Here is a 25,923-nt window from a genome sequence, read left to right as displayed (position 1 = left end):
TTAGGACTGTTCAGTTCAGTTCTAGTAATTTACAATATGTATTGCAGTTATTAGGAATGTGCTAAATTCATGTCCATGTCTTCATCAAATGTATTAATTTGGTGAGGAATGTTCCAAATTTATTTTCCAATGTTTCATAAGAATTACTGCAATTTTATAAATTTGGGCTAAATTGATTTTCAGATGTTCTTAAGTATCAGGAGGATTTGTAAATATCTGCTTGTTTTTGAGATTTGGGCATGAGTATTGTTGTTGAATTTTAGATTTTGAGATTTTTTTTTTATGATGCCTGTGCATGCTTGTCATAAATGGCAAGGTGATATGACCGTATAAATTTTATAGAATACGTACATAGTATTAAAATTAGACTTTGTTTCAAAGTGCCACCCTTCCATCAAATATAAGTACAGGAGACTTGACAACTCCCTTGAGAGTTTTGAATGTAATAATACCTTATTTTTCCAAAAATTTATTTTGTATTTCACAAAAAAGTGCAAATGCTGTGCAAGCAATAGGAGTAAAAAAATGTGTATTTACGTACGTATATGCTTACTTCCTTAATAGTAAGCAAAAGAACTTTTCACTGTATATATTCTGGACTCACAGCCTTTAATGATTTTTTCTTAATTGTTTACTATATTTTGTATATTTACCTTTTTCCAGACTATAAAAGAGCCGGAAGGAGATGAGCATACAATTGTAACAGTTGAGAATCCTGCAGCTGTCAGTACAGAGGACACCAACATGATTTATGAAAATAAGGTTAGAATCTCAACTGTCTATACATGTTGACTCACTCTTTCTCTGTATGCAAACAGCATAGTACTTGTCTAAAGAGAAAAATGAGCTTTTAAAAGTATTTTTTATGTCCCCATTTTCTTTAATTCTCCTGCTAATAGTAGTGCAAAAAATTTTTATTAGTTAAAAATCCTGTTTTCCCTTTTATTTTTACAGTATTGTTTTATGGTGAATGTTACTACGTAAATACAGCGGTTGGTTTGAAAAGTTCATCAAGTTTTTGATGGACTATATTCATATTCACAGTTTTTTTTATTTGTTTCTCCTTTAAATACATTTTTAAAATTTGCTGTTATACCTGTTAGATATATTTTAAATTAGGATCATTTTTTTTTTTTTACAATTTGCCATCTAATATTTTGTCTGGCTTGTATATTTTGCTTTCCAACTTTTAACAGTACTACTAGTCACTTCCTCTCGCAATTTTTGGCTGTTTTTATTATTATTCAGATGATGAACCCCATTCCTATGGAACAAGCCCACAGGGGCCATTGACATGAAATTCAAGCTTCTCCAAAGTAGGAGAAGGCAAAGGGAAATACAGATTGAAGAGGTCTCTTTTATTGAAAATAAACAATAAATGAATAAATTAATATAGAGATAAAAATGTATTTAAATGCTAGGAGAACAGCTTTAGGGTAGTAATGCATTGCGTCTTCACTTGAAGTTTTAAAGTTCCAATTGCACAACATTCCCAGGTACGTAGACTGTTCCACAGTGCAAAGGTGTGAGGAATGAAGGACTTCTGGAACTGAGAAGTTCGACAGCTAGAACCATTTACTACATATTAGTGCTGCTGTTCAGCAAATCTGGTTCCTCTCAGCAAGAAAAGGGGAATGATCATGTATCAGGGATCAATTGTGAATGTGAAAGATCTCTATTAAAATACAAATTATAAATAAGTGACAAACAACAGACCACCCATCAATGGTCCAAGTCATAATTCCTAATATGTAGTGCAGTAGTATTAGGAAACAGAAAATCTACTACCATGAACCATTATCTGAAAAGAGGTAAAACTTTGGCAGAAGCAGACATCCACACCCAAGAACAGTACTCTAGTAAATGAAGTACAAGTGACCTAAAACAGGTTGCATTGATTTTATCACTCTTGTAAATATATGAGGCCTTACAACCAGTACCTAACTTTTGTACAGCATTTGCTGAAAACTTTCATTTCATGCATTGAAAAAGTAAGTTGAGAGTCAAAAGTTGCACCTGGATTAGTTAAAGCTTCAGACTCATTCAGCAAAGTCTTATCCACCTGAAGGGGAGGATGGAGTGGAAAATCTGTATGAGATCTGCTAATCAATACTCGTGTTTTCGTTTCACTGGAGTTCAGCCTCATACCCCACTTACTACACTATCCTCTGATCCAGTCCATGTCCTGTTTGAGGCTGGGGGCAGCTTCATTTCTCATAAGTGGAGACTTTACTACACCCGCAAGTGTTGCATCATCAGCATACTGAACAATCTTGTTTTCCAGACCAACAGCCATTTCGCTAGTATACACCAAAAATAACTGGACCAAGAACACTACGCTATGGAATTCCAAATACAATAAGTCTTGGTTCACTAAAGGTCCCATCAACAGCAATTAGTAAGGAAATCTTGAAGTATGTAATCCTAAAATATATCCATTCTCCAAGGTTTTGAAGTTTTTGAATAAGTGCCCTATGATTTACTAAATTGAAAGCAACACTAAAATTGATTTGAATTCCTCTGCACTCAAGACCCTTGTCAAGGTTTTCTTGCAAATGTCATAGCTAGTCTAAAGGAGCATCGCAGGTACTTAACTGCTTTCTATATGCAATAAGTTGTCCATACAGAGAACAAGCCTTAGGTCTAAATGTAGGGGAGTTACTCTAGCACCTGCTTGAGTCCAGTTAAAATAGCACATGGATTTTTGTGGCAATGGGAGACAGCCAGTGGGGGTGAAGGTGGTGGTCACAGCCTGACCTGACTACCACAACAATGCTGTGGTGCACCAGTTTCTCTAACCACCTTCATAGCAAGACGGCGCTAGTACTGCCTTTATGGGCCTCGGTGCCAACAACAAATAAACTTGAAAACATAAAAACTGAAGTGTATGCATGGAGGACATCCTCACAGGAGGAAAGATCAAAAGAGGTGATCCTAGCAAGGCTCTGTATAGGACACACAAGATTCTTGCATGGTCACTTGATGTCAACACCGCATGCTGACCCAATGAAGTGTAACAGATGTCAAACACCCATGACAGTACAGCATTTACTTGTTGAGTGCCAAATTGGACTCAGCAAAGATCTATTTATCTACGGAATTCAAAAATGATAATATTCTTGCTGAAAGCAAAGATTTTTCAATTAATAACATCATAAATTTTTTAAATAAGACAGGTTTCTCAAATAAAGTTTAAATTTTATTTTTTAAAATTTATTTATTTATTTTTTATTTATTTATTTATTTATTTTCTTTCTCAGGATTGATCCCTGAGAACCAGCCCGAGAAGAGTACTTGAGACTCAGAGGTCTGGAAAAACTAACCCCTATTAATAATAATAAGTACTGCCTTTATAGCTAAGATGCCAGTAGTTTTAGCTCCTCCTGCCCATTTGTTCATACGCGAACAAACCTTCGCTCTTAACAATAGGATAATTTTCTAGCGCCTAGCTGGATCCGGTTAAATCGCAGATGAAAAGCAAGGATTTACCCGGTTCATTGCCCGTTTTTGCTTGTGATTCTTTGTGTGTGTGCTTGTATTAGGGCTTCTTTGCTCCTTCTCGGCGACAGACCCACACTCCACATGCAGTGGGTGTCGTTCTAATGTTTGTACTATAAAGAATCCCTGCCTGGAAAGTTGTGTGTGCCTAGAGAGCGGTGGAAGTTATTTTATAGTATTGTAGAGTTTCTACGCTTCCTTCGTGGGAGGGATTTTCATCTTCTCTCCATGATGCTTCGTCTCCTGCTGCAGTCACACCCCATGCTATTGTTGTGCCTTTGTCTCCTTCCTTTTCTTCCATCAATTCGTCGTCGGAAGTATTAGGAGGCCCTCAGGCTGATTTATTATGTAATTTCGCCTCCTCTTCATCTGGAGTTAATTTACTTCCCGCAAGGGAGGAGGCTTTTTCATCAGTTTCTTTTGTTTCAGAGTGGAGGTGTCCAAAATGGTGGCACTCTGGGGGTCGCTTGGGCTATGGGGTTCATCCTCCTTGGAGGGTTTGCTGATGCACTTCAAGGATGCTCACCTCCAAATGATGATGACAGAGGAGCGAGGCAGCACAGCAGAGGGACGTCACTAGTGGCGCTGATGTCATGGCTTCCCCTCAACCCAAGGAGGAAGCAGGCGCCACTGGCGGAGAGATACAAAATGACTGACCCCGTGACGTCGCCAGCGGTGCTGACATCATGGTTTCTCTCTGACTCGAAGAAGCGGCAAGCATCACTGAGGCTACCCTAGCACTCCCCTCTCCTCCTAGCCGTCTTCGTTGGTTGCCGGGGCTAGCCATATTTTATTACGCTGCCAGTGATGCTTGCTGCCTCTTCGAGTCAGAGAGAAGCCATGACATCAGAACCGCTGGTGATGTCACGGGGTCAGTCATTTTGTATCTCTCCACCAGTGGTGCCTGCTTCCTCCTTGGGTTGAGGGAAAGCCATGACCTCAGTGCCACTAGTGATGTCACTTCCATCGATGATGTCACTCCCAATTCCCTCTGCTGCGCTGCCTCGCTCTTCTGTCATCATCATTTGCTCCCGTGATGTCAGTGGGAGAATCAGCAACATGTGCACGAACGTGTGAGGTTGTAGCGCACTTGCGACTCGATGCAGAGGACGAAGCAGCCACTGGAGATTGCACGGGATGAAGCACTAACACTCTTAGGAACCCTAACACTCCCAGGAACACGGGCGTGCTGCTTCTCACTCATAGACAAAGAAAAGGATCTCAAGGCGCCTGTGAAGGGATCGAAGGTTGTGAGCACAGAAACAGTGCAGCAGGAGTGTTTGTCTCCTCCAACCCTTGATGCTGCCCCGGGTTCGACTCCGAGGAAGTCTTGTTCTTTGTCAAGTGTTCTTCGTTTAGTAGACGCTTCTCCTTAGCTCGTACATGCATTCGCACTGCATGCACGCATACGTGGCCACATACACGAGTCATCTATTGGGAGTGTGCATAGTGATATTCCTAGTGTTGTGGTTGGTTCGTCACAGGAGTTGGCACTTGGCTCCAGCCCAGACAGGTCAGCTGGCATTTCGGGCTGTTTGGCTGCTGACTCTTCTGTTGGTTTACCCAAGGAAGGCACGTTGGATAAGTCTGCATCTTCTTCTCATCATCGGTCTCCATTGCTGGGGCAGGAGGAGGGAGACACGCAAGAGTTTTGTCTTTCTTTACCGAAGTTGTCGATCTCATTTGTGGGTTCAACAATTTGGAGATTAGGACTCAGGCTCGGTTCATTTTTCACTCCTTCTTGCTTGGAAGCCTTGCTGGGGGCTACGCAAGATCCCAAGTCGTCGTTTCAGCTTCTCTTATCGGGGCATGTCCGGTCGGTATCGCATAAGGTGAACGCCTCTGTGTCAGATCAGGACGGGTCTCTTCGTTTTAGGGGTTCCTCCAAGTTGCTTCCCCCTCCACTCATGAGGCATAGGAAGTATTATGCTACGAACTCTGCCTACTTGATGTCTCGTCATCTTAACCTGGACGTCATTCGTCTGAAGCCAGGGTTGACTTTGGAGCAGATGAGGTCAGTGGCACCGTCCTTGTCTCTGCAGGATGCCTCAGCTTTGGAGTCTACGGCAGCCTCCATGTTACAGACTGTATCATTGTTGGACTTCTGGTCGATGGTCATTGCCAAGGCGCTAAGGAATGGGGACCTTTTAGAATCTCAGTTTCTGTTCCCTCAGACTGAGGGAACAGTCAGTCTCATTCTTGGAGATGTCCCGTCTCTCCTGCTCCCCCTGCTCAATAGCAGTCACAGAGATCGTCGCCTGGTAGGCCATCTAGGAGTTCGGTTTCGGCAGGACCTTCCCATTCGTCCCAGTCTAAGTCAGAGGAGAGGATCAACGTCCCTTTCGCTCCCACTCTTACAGATCAAGAAGGGGCTCCATGGGCAGAAATAAGGGGAGTCGTCTATAGATTAGGCACCTCTCCCTCTCTTTTGCCTTGGGTTGGGGGGGGGGTGATTGCTAGGCGGGCCAGTAGGCCAAGTTCTCCCGCTCTCGGACAAGCCTTTGCTCGGGTGGGTGTATCCGCCAGATTCTCCAAAGTTCTTGGTTCTCTGGGAGGAAATGCAGAAGATGCTGGACAAGGATGCAATAGAGGGAGTGGTGCGTCCGTCTCTGGGGTTTTACAGTCGCATCTTCTTGGTGCCCAAGAAATCTGGAAGTTGGAGACCTGTGATCGACTTACCCACCTTGAATCATTTCATCAGGAAGACAAAATTCAGGATGGAGACCCTGCAATCAGTGTTGGCAGCTGTGAGGGAAAGCGACTACATGCTGTCGATAGATTTAAAGGACGCATATTTCCAGATCCCTATTCATCCATCGTCCAGGAAGTTCCTTCGCTTCTCTCTCGGAGACACGGTCTTCGAGTTCAAATTCCTGTGCTTCGGGTTGACCACAGCCCCTCAGGTGTTCATAAGGGTCTTCTCTCTAGTCTCAAGTATGGCCCATGCTCAGGGGATCCATTTGCTAAGGTACCTCGACGATTGATTGGTGTTGGCAGCTTCCAGAGAGAAGCAGCTGCACAACAAAGATCATCTGCTTCAGTCTTGTCTGGAACTAGGCATCATAGTAAACCAAGAGAAGTCAAACCTTGTACCCAGTCAAAGGATTCTTTATCTGGGCATGGTCATCGATACGGCAGTCTCAAGAGTTTTCCCGTTGAATCAGAGGTTGGAGAAGTTGCAAGTGGTGGTGAGCGGCTTCCTATCGCAACCACATCAATCGGCTCATTAGTAGCAGGTTCTTCTGGGAATTTTGTCTTCTCTGGAGAAGCTGATCCCTCATGGGAGAAGCTGGTCCCTCATGGGCAACTTCATTGTTGGTCTCTGCAATGGGGATTGAGGGAATTCTGGCCTCCGGCGGGGGCTCACCCGTAATAAGGGTTCCTCTGGCCCTGGAAGTGAGAGAAGACCTTCGTTGGTTGTTGGACGACCAGAATCTCTTGAAGGGTGTTCCTGTGTGTTCTCTTACCCCGTACTTCCTTCTTTTTTTAGACGCCTCCCTTGCAGGTTGGGTTGCTCATTCAGGCTGCCTCATTATACAGGCGTTTGGAGGACAAACAGCAGAATATCAATGTCTTACAGTTAAAGGCCGCCTTTCTGTGTCTGAAGGAATTTCAGGAGAAAGTAGAGGGTCATTCTGTTGTTCTCATGTTGGACAACACCACGGTGGTCGCTTATGTAAACAAGCAGGGAGGCCTGGTATCACATCAACTTCATGCCTTGACCATCGAGGTTCACCAGTGGGCAGTCAGCAATTCAGTAGAGCTCTCGGCCAGGTATATCCCAGGCAGAAGGAATGTGGTTGCAGACAAGCTTATTCATCAGGATCAGATCCTAGGCACAGAATAGTCTCTTCATCAGGTAGTGGCAGACAAGCTCTTCCAGGTTTTGGGGGAGACCCATTGGTCGACCATTTTGTGACCTGGTTCAACAGGAAACTGGAGATATTCTGTTCAGTGGTCCCGGATCCTCTGGCATTAGCAGAGGACACGTTCCAACATCCCTGGGACAACCTGGAGGTGTATGCCTTCCCTCTGTTTTGTTTGATCCGTCAAATCCTGAACAGGTTGATGAGTTTACAGAGTCTCAGGATGACTTTGGTAGCCCCTCTGTGACTGCAGGCGGAATGGTTTCCAGATTGGCTGCCGTTGTTGTCGGGGATACCAAGGGGGATTCCTCCCTGGCGGCATCTGCGTCAGCCACATGTAGAAAGGTTCCACCAGTCAGTAGAATCCCTGTCTCTTCACGGTTGGAGGCTATCAAGTATCTCCCAGCGAGAATCTTTTCTCAGAGGACAGCACGGCATGTGCCCAGCAGTCTCAGAAAGTCGACCTTTGCTGGTTACCAAGGCAAATGGGTGATTTACTGTGATTGGTGTCATAAACTGGGTTTTTCTCCACTCGGAACCTCTATTAAGCACTCAGCAGACTTTTTAACCTTCCTCAGAGATGAGAAAGGTGTTTCCGCCATTAGAGGCTACAGGGCTGCCCTGAGTTTAGTGTTGTCTTAGAGGTATCAACATCTCCTCATCTTGGGAACTCTCCTTGCTAGTTAAGGGGTTTGAGCAGTCGTGTTTTCCTAGAGAGCTCAGGTCCCGGTTTTCCTCCTGGCCTTGGCATATTTGAAGAGAGGGAGGGGAGCTGCATGGTCTGAGCTATGATGTGAAGCACACCAGTGGTTGGGGGTCTGTGTCCTTCAAGTTTGTCCCAGAATTCGTGGCTAAGACCCAGAATCCCATCACTGAATGATTTTGTGGGCAGTGATTCTCAAGAGCTTTTGCTATGTCCTGTCAGGGCTCTGCGTTGCTACCTTAAAGGACACAGCATCTTAGGGCTGGTCATCATTGGCTTTTTGTTAGCACAGGGCATACGAAGAAAGAGGTGTCCAAGTATACAATCTCTTTTTGGATATGCAAAGCTATCAGATAGGCATATTTGACTCTTGATGATTCCGCCACCACGTCTGTGCAGGCTAGAGCGCATGACGTTTGGCTGTTCACTGAATGCTGAGCGCTGGTACTTGGTTAAACCACTCCACATTCACCTCTTTTTATCTTGAAGATATTGCCCACAGATCGAGGGACACATCTTCCCTAGGTCCTGTTGTGGCTGCCCAACATTGTGTAACTCATTGTTGCCCTTAATAGGGCACATTTTTATCTTTCCTAAGATGATTGTGTGGATGAGAGAATGAGTGAGTTGGCTGGTCTCTTTCTTTCTTTCTCTTGTACTTTTCCTTCTTCCTAGGGGTGGGTTGAGGAATAGACACGTCATTTGCTGGACTGGCCTGTTACAAGTGAGTAAGGTAGTCATACTGATAGTTTGGTTGCTTGGTATGCAAATAACCAACCCTCAATTCAGTAGCATATACTGCGCTCCTTAGCAAGGGGGAGTTAGGAGTAGTAACAAACCCTGGCACATTGGTTTGTTATTGAACAGTCAAAGTTTCTCTTTAGTTCTCTGCAATGATTTGTCCCATATATCATTGTATGTAACCCAGTGGCTGAGTTGTTTGATATCACTGTATCTAGCTTCTCGCGGGCATCAGTCCCTCTCCGGTAGATATTTCTTCTGGAGCTGGACTGGTGGGTAGGCCCCAGCTGGTTTAGGATGTCTGTACCTCCCTCCAAGTATAAGTCTATCCTATTGTTAAGACCGAAGGTTTGTTCATGTATGAATAAATGACAAATTTTCTAAGGCAATTTGTATTTTTCATAGCTACAAACTTGAGGTCTTAACGTTGTACTGCCCACCTCTGGCCGCCCCTCTGTCTTCTTAAAGACATCCTGGGTTGGGGAAGACTGAATGCGGTAGCATGGGTGCGCGGTCCTTGACCAGTTTTCACCTGATATATGCACGCATTGCCAGATCTTACAAGATTCCTTGCTTTTCACCTGCGATTTAACCGGATCCAGCTAGGGACCAGAAAATTATCCTATTGTTAAGACTGAATGTTTGGAGCTATGAAAAATACAAATTGTCTTTAGAAAATTTGTCATTTTATGCCTTGGGCTTTCTGGTGTTTCATACCTTCTTTTGTGTGTGATGTTGTGTTATTAGTGCGTATTTTGCATTCTTGGAAATGCAAACCCATAAATCATCTAAGCAGTCCATCCCTAAGAGAAGATGTCTGGGGGTTGGTCTAAACCTTTCCTTCCGTTATTTGGCTGCCTTGTATACAGACCCCAATCCACTTATAGCAGCTGCAGATCTAACAGTTGTAATGTAAGTAATCCTTGTTCAAACTGTCATAATTTGTCTCCTGAGTAATGGAAGAATTTTTGTAAAAAGAGAAGATGTAAGAGGAAATCAGCAGCTCCAATTTGGGTTGGCTTTTCACCTCCAATGGCTGCAGATGCATCAGTTCCTTCTTGTTCTATCTCTTACTCACCAAACTCTCCTGTTATTGCATCTTCTTCCTTCTATTGCTTAGTCTTTAGATGTTTCAATAGTTTCGGGAATCTTGTAATTGATGTTACTGCCCCTGCTCTTTCAAGGGGGACTCCTCCTCCTCCTCCTCCTCCATCCTCCTCCTCCTCCTCCTCCTGCCTCCTCCTCCCCTCCTCCTCCTCCTCCTCCTCCTCCTCCTCCTCCTCCTGCGAGGGAGGCGACAGCTCCCTTTTGTATAGTCTTTTCAGAGGTGGATGTGTAGATACTCTCTGAGTGTTGAATGCCTTTAGACCTATTAGGGTACCAAGCTTTGGCAGCCTATGGTCCCACTGCATTTTTTCCTGCATCCCAGTGTCGACCACCATGACAGTTTCCAGAGCTTCTGGTTCTATAACATCATCTCAACTTATCATGGCTCTCCCCATGACAGTTTCCAGAGCTACAGTTCCTGTGTCATCATCTCAACTGCTGTCAGCTCTCCCCATGCAATGCACCTTGCTGTCACCACTTGTGTCGTTTCCATTGACTTACATCCCTGCACCTTCTATGTGGGCTCCCTCTGACACTTGTTCAGGCTGTCTTTGACAGTCAGAGGTGTTTTTCTGAAGAAGTATGGCCATACTGAGTTGCTGAATCAACGTAGATCTCCTTCCTCCTCTTCATCCCTTCTTCCTCCTACTTTTTTGCTGTCTGTTCCATCCATCCCTGCCAGACTCTGGAGGAAGAGGGATTTCATATCTCCTCCATGCAAGAAGATTTGCAGGCCCTACTCGGATTCTTGCTCCTCTTCTCCTGTAGCTGATCCTTGATCGTCCAGGTATGGTCATGTCGAACCCATTCCTGCTTCATCTAGAGCTGCTTTAAGCCTTCTTGCTTCTTGACATAGCCGTGCTCCCTTCAAGGCACACATTCGTGTTTCTTCTGCAGATGAACCTCACCCAGTTCCTGACTCCAATACTGCCCTCTTAAGAACCCCAAATCTCAGGATTGGACATCTCCACAGGAGGTTTCTGTGCTTCCGTCTTCATCTACTTGTCTTATTCAAGGAACAAGTGTTTTCTAAGGCTGTAAGAAGGACAATAAGGCACCCATCAAGAAGTCAATTGTGAAGGAACACTCTCGGGATTAGGACGTTCTCCTTGTGCTCTTACACTTCTAACTTGCAGAGGTCATCAATCATAAAAGCTCCTCAGCCGCAGCCCTTTCAGCCCCATTCTTCCAGACCCAGGAAAGGAGGCAGAGGCAGGGCTAGAGGAGGATATGATAGAGGGAGGCGCCCCTCCCCACTTACTGCCATCAGTGGGGGATGCCTGGCAAGCCATTGGGCGACTTAGGAACAGTACGAAGCAGAGCCGTGGGTAGTAGATATTCTCTGAGTTTGTTATCTATTCCCCTTCAAGTGTTCTTTGTCATCAATCAACATACATTCAAGGCTCCTTGAAGCATCTAGCTCTCCAAGAGGAAATGAAGAAATTGGAAAAAGGAGCTGTGGCAGTAGTGATGGACCCACCTCTGGTCTTCGACAGCCATGCCTTTCTGGTTCCCAAAGTATCGGGTGATTGGAGACTGGTCACGAAGAACGACTTCATGCTCACGATAGACCTGAAGGATGCATACTTCCAGATTCCTATCCACCAATCATCCTTGAATTTTCTTTGCTTCAATCTGGAAAATCGTTTACCAGTTCAAGGTACTTTGCCTCAGCATTTTAAGTGCCCCACAGTTGTTTACAAGAGTGTTCACTTTAGGCTCAACCTGGGTTCATTCTCATGGGATATGCATCCTGAGATACCTCGGTGACTTGCTAGTCTTGACAAATTCTTGGGTAAAACTAATCCTAAACAGAGACTGTCTACTCCAATTTTGTCACAGCTTAGGCATTGTTATAAATAAAGGCAATCCTCAGTTAACGGGGTTGTCCGTTCCTGGCCAAGTGACGATAATTCAAAATCGTTTTTAACTAAAACCTCACAATAATTATGGTAATAGTAAATGGTGTTTATGACGCCGTATGCACTGATAAGCCGATTAATGGCACCATTAAGCGGCTTATCAGTGCATACAGCGTCATAAACACCATGTATTACCATAATTATTGTGATGTTTTAGTTAATAACGATTTTCACTGCTGATAAACTGCTTACTGATGTTGATAAACTGCTTTTTGACATTAATAAACTGCTTATCGATGCTGAAAATTGCTTATCTCTGCCAAAAATGTGGTTAATGATGTCACTGGCAAACTGCTGCAACACCAAAACGCCATTAACTGATGCTACCGGTGTTTACAGTCCCCCGTTATTCGTATGGGAATTGTGTACCACAACTCCCCACAAGTTAAAATCCGTGAATACATGACACCCTTCTAAAAATACTTGTACAGTAATTGCCTATTTTGATACTTCAGACACCAAGAAAACCCTCTAAAAATGCTTAAACCTGAGAATTTTAATGGTTTTATCACAAAAGTTGCATTTAGTCACAAAAATAGGAAAATACAGTATTAATTGGTGAATATTTATCCATGAAAAAACATTGAGTAGACAAATTTTCCACAAATTCATCCGGAACTTCAAATAGGTGGGAGTCGACTTTAAAGGGGGACTGCCTGCATGGAGAAGTCGAATCTCATGCCCAGCCAAAGAATTCTTTACCTGGGCATGCTTACAGGCGTGACAGCGCCAAGGATAGTCTCATCAGACCAAAGCATCAACACATCCGGGAGCTTTGTCCAGTACTTCCTATCCAGACAGAAGCAACTGGAACGTCAGTGGCAGGTCATTATCGGTTACCTGTTGTCCCTAGAGAAGCTTGTTTCTCACTGATGTCTCTGCCTTCGATCTCTTCAGTGGAGATTAAAAGATATTTCGTCCCCTTCAAGGAATTCTCTCTTTTTTTCAAGTTCTTCTCTCAACAGAAGTGAGACAAGACTTGCATGATGGCTGGACAGCAGGAACCTAACCATAGAGTGCCCCTTCACTCTCCACCTCCAGAGATTCTTTTGTCTCTCAGACACCTTGTACGAGGGTTGGGGAGCATATGTGCAAGATCTCCTAACTTTGGGAGCGGGTGATCAGCAAGATAAACAGCTTCACTTCAACATCCTAGAGCTGAAAGCAGCCTTCCTAGCACTTAAGAAATTTCAAGAAAGGATGACAGGGCACTCTGTGATTCTCATGTCCGATAACACTACAGTTGTAGCTTATGTCAACGTATGGGGGTCTAGTTTCCCAATGACTTCATGAACTGACAATACAGTTGCACCAGTTGTGGTCACTTACTCAGTGGATCATTCAGGCGGGTACATTCCAGGCAAGAGGAATGTTGTGGCAGACAAGCTGAGTCGTCTGGTCAAGTGCTGTATTCGTGAGGGATGCAAACCACAACCCCCTGCAAATATAGTTAAAATCTGAATAGTTAACGCCCCCTCTAAAAACACCTACAACTGCCTATCTTGGAAGTTCAGATATCGGACTATAATAGATTCACATCAACCGTGCATCCGATGTCCAGGTCAGTCCCATATGACGCTCCTGATTGGCTGGTGATATTCCACCCTGCCTATGTGAACTCTCTTGAGAGACTGAGAGTTTCCAGCCCTGTGATTGGCTTATCAAAAGCTGATCAGAACCGTCATAAGGGACGGGCCTAGACTTCACATGCATGGTTGATGTGAATCTCTTGTAGCATCCTACATCAGATATGCCTTAAACAATTATCCTGTTACTGTGCTATAAATCTTTGAAATTATATGTTATTAATATAATTTCAAAAGTCATCTTAAATATTGTACCCTTGAAAATATGTACGTTCATACTTCTAACCTTCCAGCCAATAACAGAGAGAGAGAGAGAGAGAGAGAGAGAGAGAGAGAGAGAGAGAGAGAGAGAGAGAGAGAGAGAGAGAGTTTATATCTTTCTATCAACTACTCTCCCTTTCTATCTATCTATCTATCTATCCATCTCCCACAGTCTGAGTATCCTTTGGTGAGAGAGAGAGAGAGAGAGAGAGAGAGAGAGATTTTTCAGTATTCTTCATAGCTTTTGACCACCAAGTGGGTAACATACTACATGTTTGACCACCAAGTGGGCAACATTTTCTACCCTTTGCGGTCAATATGTAAAGATAAACTTGACAGTTAAATTACACTCTCCTCACTCAAAACTTTAGACAAGATTGGAATAGATATGTTTTCTTGTGCCCCTGGATAGGTTTTGCCATATTGGTACCCTGTTAAAGGTGCGTGCGGGTCGAGCTTGACCTGAGCTTCCAGAAAAATTTGTGAAAATGTTATTTTTACTAGAATGCTTTGCATTTTATTTTCTAAAATCAATTTAAGCATTGATAAAAACTACAGAAAAGATAAATCATACCAATCTACAAAGTAAATATTTATTACAAATATATTAAAAAAATAAGTATATACAAAAAATAATTTACAAAAATATTTAAAAAAATACAAAATAAGCTATAAGCACACAAAAATTGAGGGAATCCTTCCTAAAACTACTATTTACAATATGTGATTTGACAGAATAGTTGTTGGACCCATAGAGGTCAAAATCTGATAAGAGAAAAAAAGGGTAAGATTTTTTGGCCCAAAAATTTTTTCAAAATTTCACGAATTTTTTTTGGTACCTAAATGAAATAGGAAGTGGCTAATTTTTTTTATAGAATAAACTCATATTATCCTAGAACGGAATTATGTAAAAAGATCTCCACTAAGATGTAATTTACTGTTATATCAGTGGCAAAATCTAAAGGTAATTTTTTTACCTAGATTCACCATGAAAAATCTTATAAAAATCATTGTAACTAATGTATGATATTTATGCATGAAAATATACCAGCATATCACAAATTCTATAGAAAACAAGAATATATAGAGAAATTCCAACTCACCTCTATGTAAAAAAAGGCCACAATCCACACCAACTTCGACTGTCAAATCTGCCACCTAAACTATCTGACTTGCACTAATAAAACTATAAATTGAATTTGCTATGGTGAACCTATTGCTCTTTTATTAAATTAATAATATATGAGGGTGTATAGCCATTATTGCAGTTAGGAAGCTTTGTCATTCTCAGAAATGTTATTCTCGTCTCTCTCTCTCTCTCTCTCTCTCTCTCTCTCTCTCTCTCTCTCTCTCTCTCTCTCCATACACTGTGTCTATGGTTTATTGACATAAGCTGATGTAATTGTCACCAGATAAGGCACAGACCCACTATTCCCTCCCCCTGTCTCGCCTTCTCGTCTCTTCAAGGTCATCTGCTTTGCCTCCAACCCTCTCACACACTCAAGGTTTTTGCCCTAGAGGTGTCAGCAACCTCTAAACTATCACCAACATCGCTTTGTAATTCCATTAGAAGTAAGTTGATGACATCCATGTCCAGAGAATACTGCCTGCTGGCCATTGTTGATGAGAACTGCAAAAAAATGCAAAAACTGAGAAATTGGCATGCGAAGGAAATTGGACCAAATGGCAATATAAGGCATCTCAGCCACAACCAATGGCATGCATATGGTGCACACACCATCCACCCACAGTTTTCCAACAATACAAAACATTACCAGTATCAACAGTGATAGACAGGAAATCACTTCTTAATAACTTTGCCTTTCGATCCCCCACACGTTAAAGGTTTGTGGGGGTCGAGTTCGACCCAAGCAATTCTCAGAAACGGGGGAAGGACAAAGGCAAGGCGAACACAGGTTCTGACATTATTGTAGTTTGTGTTCTGCTGGCCTCTTGCAGGTCGATCACACCCAGATTCGAGATTGACGATGATTTATGGGGAAAAAAACGTTTTTTGAAACACTCCTCACCCGTTGCACCTATCTAGGATTAAAATTGTAGATAATTTACTATAGGAATGCATACATTTTGTAATTATTGTATGGAAATATGAAAAAAATTAATAACATATTAACATCATGTTTACCTATAAAACTACAGTATACAAAACAAATAACATAGTTACATATGCATAAAAAATCTAACAGACAGACAGACAGACAGACACTTTGGCCAGATGCTAACCCTTTTTTTTTATGATGACAGTTACACCTTCATCCGTCCCTCTGGGTGTAGACAGAAAAAGATTGCGGGAAAGATTTATTGAACTAAAATCTTACTAATTCAGTATACGTACATATTTTCTTTAGTAATGAATTGATATTTTGCTTTGTGTACATTAATATTAATATTTGAAAATTAGTAAAACTTTTATTTATCATACAAAACAAATAATCACATTACATATGCAAAAAAATTCTCTCATCTCAGTAAGAGAGAGAGAGAGATAGAATTATTATTTTTATTATTCAATCATATTAAAATTAATATTTAAAATTTAGTATACGTACTGTAAATTATTTTTTATTATAAAATGTATATGTACAGTACAGTAGAGGCAGTCTCTGGTTATCAGTAACCTGGTGTTCTGGCCCTTGTCTAGCAACGACGATACTAACTAGATTTTTGGCCGTGATATGCGCCGATCCCCAGTTATCAGCACTGATCCCCGTTTAACAGCAGAGCTGGTCACTGGAGATCAGTGCTATTATCACCAATTTTCAGTTATTGGTGATTTTCAGTTATTGTCACACCATCAGCAACAGAACCCCAATGATAACCAGGGACTGCCTGTATTAGTCATGAAAATAATATGCAGATACAGAATATTTGTGTGCGAAAAGCTCCACAAGTGGACACGTTTTCTCACAGATAATTTTTAGATAGGTTCCTCACAGAAATCTTCAAATCGCTGAGTCCGCAAATTGCAAGACAATGAATACAGTAATACCTTGAGATACAAGTATAATTCGTTCATGGACCGAGCTCATAAGTCAATTTACTCATATTTCAATTCAATTTTTCCCATATAAAAAAGCTGACAAAAATTTAATCCATTCCAGCCCTCTAAAAACACCCAAATCAAATATAATAACAATGGAAAAAACATGTTTTTAATTGCTATACTGTATAGACATACTGTACACCCACACACACAAAATGATGTAATAAATGATTACTGTGATATGAAATAAAATGTGGTTTTATTATGAGCTCTTACCTTCAAGACAGACGATAGCAGCCAATGACTCATGTTTCTCAATAATTTCATGCTTCATCTCCATCATCACCATTAGTGTTTTTTCTTCTCACTGCCAACCTTACCTCTTGCTTTCTGAGGACCCTTCACTTATTACAAGGAATGTTCACAAATACTACAGTGAAAATCATGTGAATAAGGCAAACACAACACGGCAGATGCTCGGGAGATGTTTACTGAAGTCAATGACCACGTGAACTGAACGAGTAAAGCAGGCTTAGAGCACTCCCAAGTACTCAGCCATCTAGCATTAGCATCTGTGAGCATGCTTTTATCTCGATGCAAAATTGTGCTAGGAGGCTGGCTCGTACATCAGAATGTTCGTATTTTGGAGCGCTCGTATGTCGAGGTATTACTTACTGTACCGCGGGTTGACTGTGCTCTCTCCTGTGAGCGAGTGGCTTTTCTTGTAGAGCAGCATTAGAAATGTCTGATTATTTCAGGTCTTCTACAGCCATGTACCAGGGAAAGTGGGCCTTCTACTGTGATTGTTTAGTCAACAAGGTTTCTCTCCAGTTGGAATAAATGTTCAACAAGTATATAGTAGACTTCCTCATTTTTCTGTGTAGGAAGAAACTCTTATTGGTTGGTGTCAGCCATCAGAGCTATAGGGCTGCTCTAGGTTTAGTTCTGTATTTGAAGGATGTATCCCTATCATCTTTGTGGTGAATATGTATCCTTCTCAGGAGTTTTGAGCAGTCCTGTTCCTCGAGAGATCTTAGACCTCCAAATTGTTATCTAACACTAGGGCTTAGCAGTCTCACATGTAGTCCATACAAACCTTTATGGGCTTCATCAGATAGAAATTTAACCCTCAAGACAGTTTCCCTTTTAGGCTTGGCCCCATCAGAGAGAGTTAGTGAACTTCACAGACTCCCTTTTGATGTTAAACACGAGGGGTTTGGTGGTCTGTAACTTTCGTATTGGTCCCAGAATTCATAGCTAAGGCTCAGAATCCCTTGATTCACGACGACAGTTTCGGGTCTTTTTTTTTATCCCTGCCCTTGGGGATTTTGTGGTAATGACCCTGACAAATGACTTTTATGTCCCGTCAGGTCACTGCATAAGTATCTAAAAAGGACTTGACATATCAGACCGGTGTGTCAAAGACTTTTTGTTGGTACAAGCTGGCAGAAGAAGGAAGTGTCCAAGAATACTATCTCCTTTTGGCTGCATGAAGTACTCAAGCAAGCCTTCAGTTCTTCTTCACATTCAGATGCCAATACATGATGTTAGGGATCTAGGCCCTTCTATTGTTTTCAAAAAGAACTTGTTGGTTCAAAGGATTTTGAAGGCTGGTACATGGCTTTACGAAACCATACTATTTCTATCTGCAGTACATTGCCCACAGGTCCTTGGGCACCTTTTCCTTATGTCCAGTGGTGGCTGCTCAGCAAGTTGTGTAGCCCATCCAGTGCCTGTAGTGGGACAGTTTTTATCTTTCATAAGATGTTAATATTGAAAGTGAGAGAGAATGAGATGACGGGTCTCATTCCGTACTCTTTCTTTTTCTCCTCTACCGGTGAGCAGTGGAGAGAATTTCTTTTCCTCCTCTACTGACGAGCTGTGGCGAGAATTAATCCATCATAAGCTGGAACTGGTCAGCTACATGTTAGAGAGCTCCATTCCATTGATTTTTTTGTATTGTTCCTACACAATACTAAATAAATGGAAGCAAGTCCCTTCCTCTCTCTTATAAGGGAAAAGAGGAAATTGCAACACACAAGGTTGGTGGCTAACGTAAGTTTTGTTGTCACCGTTAATTACAGGTTCTTTATACGTATTTGTGCAAGACTTATTGTAACAGGAGTTCACATTGTCTCTTAACCCTGATGTCTGGCTGCTTAGTAACCTATTATACTTAATAGTTGAGAGGCATATGACTCCTTCCTATGTCCTACTTTGGCCAGGAAGTCGGCGCAGGTGCGCTGAACCTCCAGTCAGTTCTGAGGCTTTCTGTATCCTCCCTCCGAGAGTAAGGGAAGTCTCCCATACGTTAAGACTAAAGGTTTGTTTGTATATGAACAAATGAAAAATTTAGAATCAAATTGTATTTTCATAACTCACAAACCTGTCGTCTTAACATATATGGCCCACCTCACTCCACCCATCATTTAGTTACCTAGGCTAAAGGAAACTGATGCGTTGTAGCCAGGATGGGTTAAGGCAAGTAGTCTGTACCCTTTTCTTTTCCTTTGCCACCAAAATCCTTGTACTTCTTTGTAACCAGACTCCATTAGGCACTAGAGAATTTTCCCCCCTTGCATTACAACCTGAGGTTTGTTAGTTATGAGAAATGCAAATTGATTCGAAATTGGTCTATTTTTCAAAAGGCAATTTATTATATGTAGTTTTACATGGTTTCACAAGTTATAAGTATATCCTTATTAATTTCAGTGTTGGCAAATATTTTGTATGGTATACTACATATTTTGTTCTTACCTGACTTCAGTATGTACAGTGGTACCTCGAGATACGAAATTAATCCGTTCCGAGGCGGCCTTTGTATCATGAGTTTTTTGTATCTTGGACAGCATTTTACATGTAAAATGGCTAATCCGTTCCAAGCCCTCCAAAAACACCCCAGTAAATTTCATAATAAAGCTAAATGAAATACTACAACAATTTGGACCATTCAATACCTGACTTAATACGTACTGCTAATTACCTGTAAATAAAGTGTAATAGTGTACATGGTATACAAGAAATACTGTACGTATGTAGTAAAATGTGGAAGCTTACCTTTCGAGTGAGGCTATCTCCGAAAGTGGCGACAGAGGAGGAGGACAAACGGCAGATACGTACGTACACTTAACTTTACGAAACATAAAAAAATGTAAGGAAAAACATACATAAACTAGACTTTACGAAACACATTAGCAAAACTGTAACACTTAACTTTACAAAAAACTAAAATAAGAATTTTTTTCTTATTTTTTTTTATTTTTTACATTTTTTTTACTTTTTTATACTTTAGGTTTTTTTTTTTTTTTTTTTTCCAACTTCATCGCCACTTTCAACTTTCTGTTTTTTGCTTACTCCTGCTAATACTAAAGGCCTCTTTAAAAAATAACTATCTAAGGAAGATTGCTTCTGCCTACTTTTCACAATGTTCTTGAAACGACTCGGGCAAGCCTCATCGAACTGCGCAAGCATACAACCTGTGTAAGCCTTTTCAGGGTGTCTTTTTTTCTACAAATGATTGCACTTTATGAAAAGCAGCTAGAACATCCTTAATTTCTGTTGTTGTTATAGGGTCGTCGTCCTCCTCCTCGCCGCTGTTAGAGAACTCCTCTTGAACGACGTTATGTTGCATGGCCTCCAACTCCTTCAGGTCATCCGTCATAAGCTCTTCTTGGTGCTCCTCGAGAAGGTCGTTGACGTCGTCCTCGTCGACGACCAGTCCCACGGACTTGCCGAGTGCAACGATCTCGTCAAGATCTGGTTGCAAAATAGTTTCAGGATCGTCAACTGTTTCTGAATCTGCAGCACCAGCTTCGCCCACATCGAATCCCTCGAAGTCTCAGGCGGATACAGCATCGGGCCAGAGTTTCCTCCACGAGGAATTCAAGGTTCGCCTCAAAACCTCCTGCCAAGCTTGGTCAATGAGTCGGATGCATATGACAACATCGGAATGCTCCTTCCAAAATTCATGCAAGGTGAGGTTTGTGGTATCGGTGATGTCGAAACATCTCTTGAAAAGATGTTTCAAATACAGCTTCCTAAAGTTCGATATCACTTGCTGGTCCATGGGCTGGAGGAGAGGGGTGGTGTTAGGCGGAAGATAAAGAACCTTGATGAAGGAATACTCCGCTAGGATATCTTCCTCGAGGCCAGGAGGGTGGGGAGGGGTATTGTCCAACACCAGCAGACATTTCAGAGGGAGGCGCTTCTCTTCCAAGAATTTCTTCACTGTCGGGCCGAAACACAGATTTACCCACTCGGTGAACAAAAGCCTCGTTACCCAGGCGTTCACATTAGCCCTCCACATCACTGGAAGCTTCTCCTTAAGCACTTTGTGGGCCTTGAAGGCTCGAGGAGTCTCCTAATGATACACAAGTAGGGGCTTCACCTTGCAGTCCCCACTGGCGTTCGAACAAAGTGCGAGTGTAAGCCTGTCTTTCTTAGGCTTATGCCCGGGTAGCTTCTTCTCTTCCTCCGCGATGTACGTCCGACGAGGCATTTTTTTCCAAAAAAGGCCAGTCTCATCACAGTTGAAGACTTACTGAGAACTGTAGCCTTCCTTGGTCATCATCTCGTCGAACGTCTTTTTAAAGGCTTCGGCCGCTTTTGTGTCCGAGCTGGCAGCCTCCCCATGCTGCACCACCAAATGGATGCCAGTCCATTTACGGAATTTCTCGAACCACCCATGCGAAGCCTTGAACTCTGAGGTTGGCGTTGATGTCCCTTCTCCTCCGATGTCTTCGGCCTGGGCAATCAAATCGCCGAAAATAGCGCTGGCCTTGTGGGAGATTGCCGTCTCCGTTATCGTATCGCCAGCGATTTCTTTGTCTTTTATCCAGACAAGAAGAAGCCTTTCCATCGTGTCGTGCACGTGGGTCCTCTTGCTGGACAAAATAGTGACGCCCTTGGAAGGTGTAGCTGCTTTGATGGCATCCTTCTGCTTAAGGATGGTGCCTATCGTCGACGAATTTCGGTCTTATTCCTTGGCGATCACACTCAATCGCATACCAGCTTCATACTTCTTGATAATCTCCATCTTCGTTTCCAAAGAGAGCATCCTTTTCTTTCCGTGAATTTCAAGTTTCTTGGGACCCATGACTACATATATACTGTACGTAATTTACGTATAAGTATGGAGTAAAGTTCTCACACAACACGATAAAGTACGTATACTGCAACGAAATCACTAACGAACTTAAGTTAATAAACGAAATCGTTAGAACGAACGAATACCACATGCGTACGATAACGATGCTGCTACCGAGTGGCAGAGGCACGGCGCTACGTAGTAGATGCGTGATGGGAAGGATGCTGAACAATAGGAGAGAAGGATCTCATGGCGGTGACAAGCATCAGGAACCAATGGCAGAGCAGGAGGATGGTGGCGAGTCTACTCAGTTGGCGGCGTGCGAGTTTCAAAATTGTTATTGGTGGTCCGGGCAAATCTCGGACTTTACAGCAACAACCTTTCATATCTTGAGTAATTTTCGTATGTAGAGCCGTAAAATTTTTCGTATTAGCTTTTGTATCTCGAGTTTTTCGTAAGTTGAGTCTTTCGTATCTCGAGGTACCACTGTATATCATTTGGACTTTTTATTTGTATTTTTTTAACTTTTTTTAAACGATGTAATAAAGTAAAAGAGCTCAGCTTTAAATTGACAACAAAATCAACGTATTATAAAATTTAATTTATAGGCAGCTTTTATTGAAAAATATTGCCAAGAAAAATCAGTCTATAATCATAAAATTTCCTATTGTACTAAGCAGTATGTTTTCTAAAAACAACAGAAATTTATTTTATAAAGTAACTTTTTATTTAGTTCATCATTTCATGAATACATACAGTAGTATTATCATCCTCACCATTATCCAGTGCTGCATTCATTCTTTCCTGTGCTTTTATCTTCCACAAATTTCTGTTCTGTGAGTGAGGTATTTGTGGTAGTTTTCATCCAAGCAGGTCTGGGTCTTCCAACTACTGGTATCCACAGGAGCCTAGATGTTTTTGTCACATACGGTTCTCCCAGGGGTTATGCAAATTATATGTCCAAGCCATCTCTCCCCCTCATCATTGTCTCATCTGCATAATTTCCCTCATGATATAATTTCTAACTATTCTGCCATATGAATCCTGGTAGAAGTCTATTTCACAAAGCTTTAGTCTCAAATTGACAAAATCTGTAGTTTTTTTTTTTTGTCATATGTATACCATGAATTATGTCTAAAAAATACAGATCATATTACCCTTATATGAAGAATCCAACCTTCGCCCTCAGTTTCGGTCAGTTTGATTCCAAATCTTATTTAGCCTGCCTATTGTTTTGTGTGGTGATTTAGTTTTTCACTAAATCCAAACTGAAGAGAACCTCTGCTGGATATCACAGTTCCCAAATATTTGAATGAGTCAATCTCATTTATTCTTTCTCCATCTTATGTTATTTCATCGTAGTCCCATCCCTCTGCCAAAGGTACTCAGATTAAGCAAAGTTAAGTGTTTAAATGGAATAAAAGGTTCTTTGTTCATGACTGTGGAATGCTGTCCATTCGAAATTCTGTGGGATTTACTCCGTTTTTTATCAAAACCATGAAATCCATATTGACATTTGATTTTGTTTTATCAAGTAAGCTTTGTCAGGTTTTGTGGTCTTTTGATGATAAAATAGCAGTACATATACCTATCTGTATTCTAAGACTGACAAGTTTCTGTTTTTACAACAGTAAAGTATATGCTATCATTTTTCATTATGTGTAATCAGTGGGAAGAGCAAAGTGAAATAACATTCCGTTGTTTTTTTATGGCGCTTCAAAATGTTATCACTTCACTAGCATAGAGATACTGTGGGATCACTGCCCTGGTGATGATTCAAACCACACACGTTGCCAGATCTCACAAGATTCCTTACTTTTCATCTGCAATTTAACCGGATCGAGCTAGGTGCTAGAAAATTATCCTATTGTTAAGACCTCAGGTTTGAAGCTATGAAAAATACAAATTGTCTTAGAAAATTTGTCATATTTTCATTAAGCTAAGTTTTTATATCTGAGTTGATCCTGTTTCTTATACAGACAGTCCCCAGTTTTTTTTTTTTGGGGGGGGGAGGGGGTTCCGTTCTCAGCCGGTTGCTGGCAATTTATGGCGCTGAGCTTTGATTAACAATGCCTCTGTTAGGTATGTTTTGGCACTATAACTCTATTATCAGCACCCTGTGGCGCCGATAACTGAAACATGGCCAGTTGTATCACCATTAACTGAGTCTGCTGATAACCAAAACTCGGCCAGTTATGGTGCCATTGCCATTAACTGAGTTCACTGATAACTGAGAACTGCCTGGATCTACCTTTGTAAGTCTGTTAGACTATTGGTAGCTCAGTTGCTATATATAGCTACAAAAGTATTGACCTTTCAGCCCTCAAAGTTACGCAGGATAAGTTTATGATCGAGATTGAAACGTCTTTGAATGACTATTGCTTTTACTCTCATATTGACTTCATTACCGAAGTTTGGTGTCTATGTGATACCTTCCAAAAGCATGAGAACTTTTGTTTCTCAACAGAGAACTGAGTGAGCCCATACATAATCTTTAGTTATACTGGTCAAGTTGAGGATTGTTTTGAGCATTTTGCAAGTTTATTGCTGTGTAACATATACTAGCTGAAAGATATCCTTATTACAATCTCAACTTCAGTAAAGAACCGTTTTGTATTTACGTAATATCATTGACAGTGTAAACAGTTTGCTTCTAATAGCTCTTCCTGGAGGGACTACATTTTCCAGTTTGTTTGTAGGGTAAATATTATCTACACCTACGTGGGTGAGATCAGTTAAGTAGTCTAATGGATAAATATTAACTAGAACAATGTGGAAAGGTCAGTTACCGTATATTTCGGCGTATAAGTCGACCCTTTAGCCCCAAAAAATCATGCCAAAATTAGGGGGTCGACTTATCTACCGGTAACAAAAAGTGAATCTTTATTATTTTAGCATATCGGTACAGGAATCCAGGCTTTACAGTTGGCTAATAACAATGACAGCCTTGTTGAGGTAACTATGTATGTAAATACCAGTATTAAAAACATTTCACACTGTAATACGACAATAATAATACATTAGAACATCCATTACCTTAAATAAAATGAAACAAATCAAAGTAACTTGAAGAAACCCCAATCGCACAGCAAGTGTATACATTGCGTAGCTATTTGTAGTACAGTAACTGAGAAGGATGCGTCTACTCTGACAGTTTTGTATTTACCGGGGTATTGTTCAAAAACATTTTCTGGTATGAAATCTTTATTTATCACTTTAAATAAAATAAAAAAAATTGTATTTAATAGTAAATATGTATTTAAAATCCTTCAAAAGTACTTGAGTCATCGTCACTTGAATTAAACAATTCATCAGACAAATTATCATTCACTGTTTCATCAGGATCCCAGTTTGAATCTGGTGAATCAACTGCAGGTTCGTTTTCCCTCAAATGAGCCTGTTTATGCCATAGAAGAACCAATGGTCAAGGAATATTCCAACATAATAATAAAATACCGGCACGTCGTTATAACAACCCAATCAAAACATTAACTTGAGTGACAGTTTGTACATACATATATACGTAGGCTGTTATTCAGCGTTAGTTAGCGCTTTGTTTGTTTACATTACACTCGAGTAACGTATCTTTCGTTTCGTCATTTCTAATCATATTTGCCGGTATTCATCTTTTATATATTACACAGATTTGTTAATATACCGAGTATATTACCTGTATTTCTTATGGTAAGTAGAGCAACATATGTACCGTAATAACATTCAGGTTATTTTATATGATACGTTTTACCCTGCTGCTCACATTTTATAGGTCGACTAATATACCCGATATTAGTTAAAATCATAAAAATTTACTCAGAATTGGGGGGTCGACTTATACACCGAAATATACGGTAGTTAAGGGATTTTGACGTAGGAAAAATCTATTTCTGGGTGATTGGCTCGTGTCGCCCTATGAAAGGATCCTTAATATCATTCTTTCTAGGCAAAATTAATCTAAATCTTACCAGAGAAAAACAAAATTAAGAAAATGTCAGTAAAACTGACTCGCTCACTCTATAAAAGAAGTGTCGGTATGAGAATAGGGGCGAGTGGGATCACTACCACGAGTCATTCACCATTTAGACCTTCCAATTCAAAATCCCCACTAGAGAGAGCTGATACTAACGGGTGATGCGGCCGCTACTACTACTA

At 41.3% G+C, this 25,923-nt stretch overlaps 1 protein-coding gene across 8 annotated transcripts in view; it reads left to right on the top strand.

Moving 5' to 3' along the window:
- The window catches only part of LOC135219333 (zinc finger protein DPF3-like), a 345,538-nt gene that overhangs the window by 90,614 nt on the left and 229,001 nt on the right, over nucleotides 1-25,923 (top strand). For all 8 annotated transcript variants that reach the window (XM_064256007.1, XM_064256003.1, XM_064256006.1 and 5 more), the window contains one exon: nucleotides 664-762. In XM_064256007.1, the coding sequence (XP_064112077.1) occupies nucleotides 664-762 (99 nt within the window). The remainder of the gene's footprint in view (nucleotides 1-663; nucleotides 763-25,923) is intronic.

Source organism: Macrobrachium nipponense, chromosome 1 (genome assembly GCF_015104395.2).
Source record: "Macrobrachium nipponense isolate FS-2020 chromosome 1, ASM1510439v2, whole genome shotgun sequence".
Taxonomy (NCBI): domain Eukaryota; kingdom Metazoa; phylum Arthropoda; class Malacostraca; order Decapoda; family Palaemonidae; genus Macrobrachium; species Macrobrachium nipponense.
The sequence above is the reverse complement of the archived record's forward strand: the minus strand, read 5'-3'. Positions and strand labels throughout refer to the sequence as shown.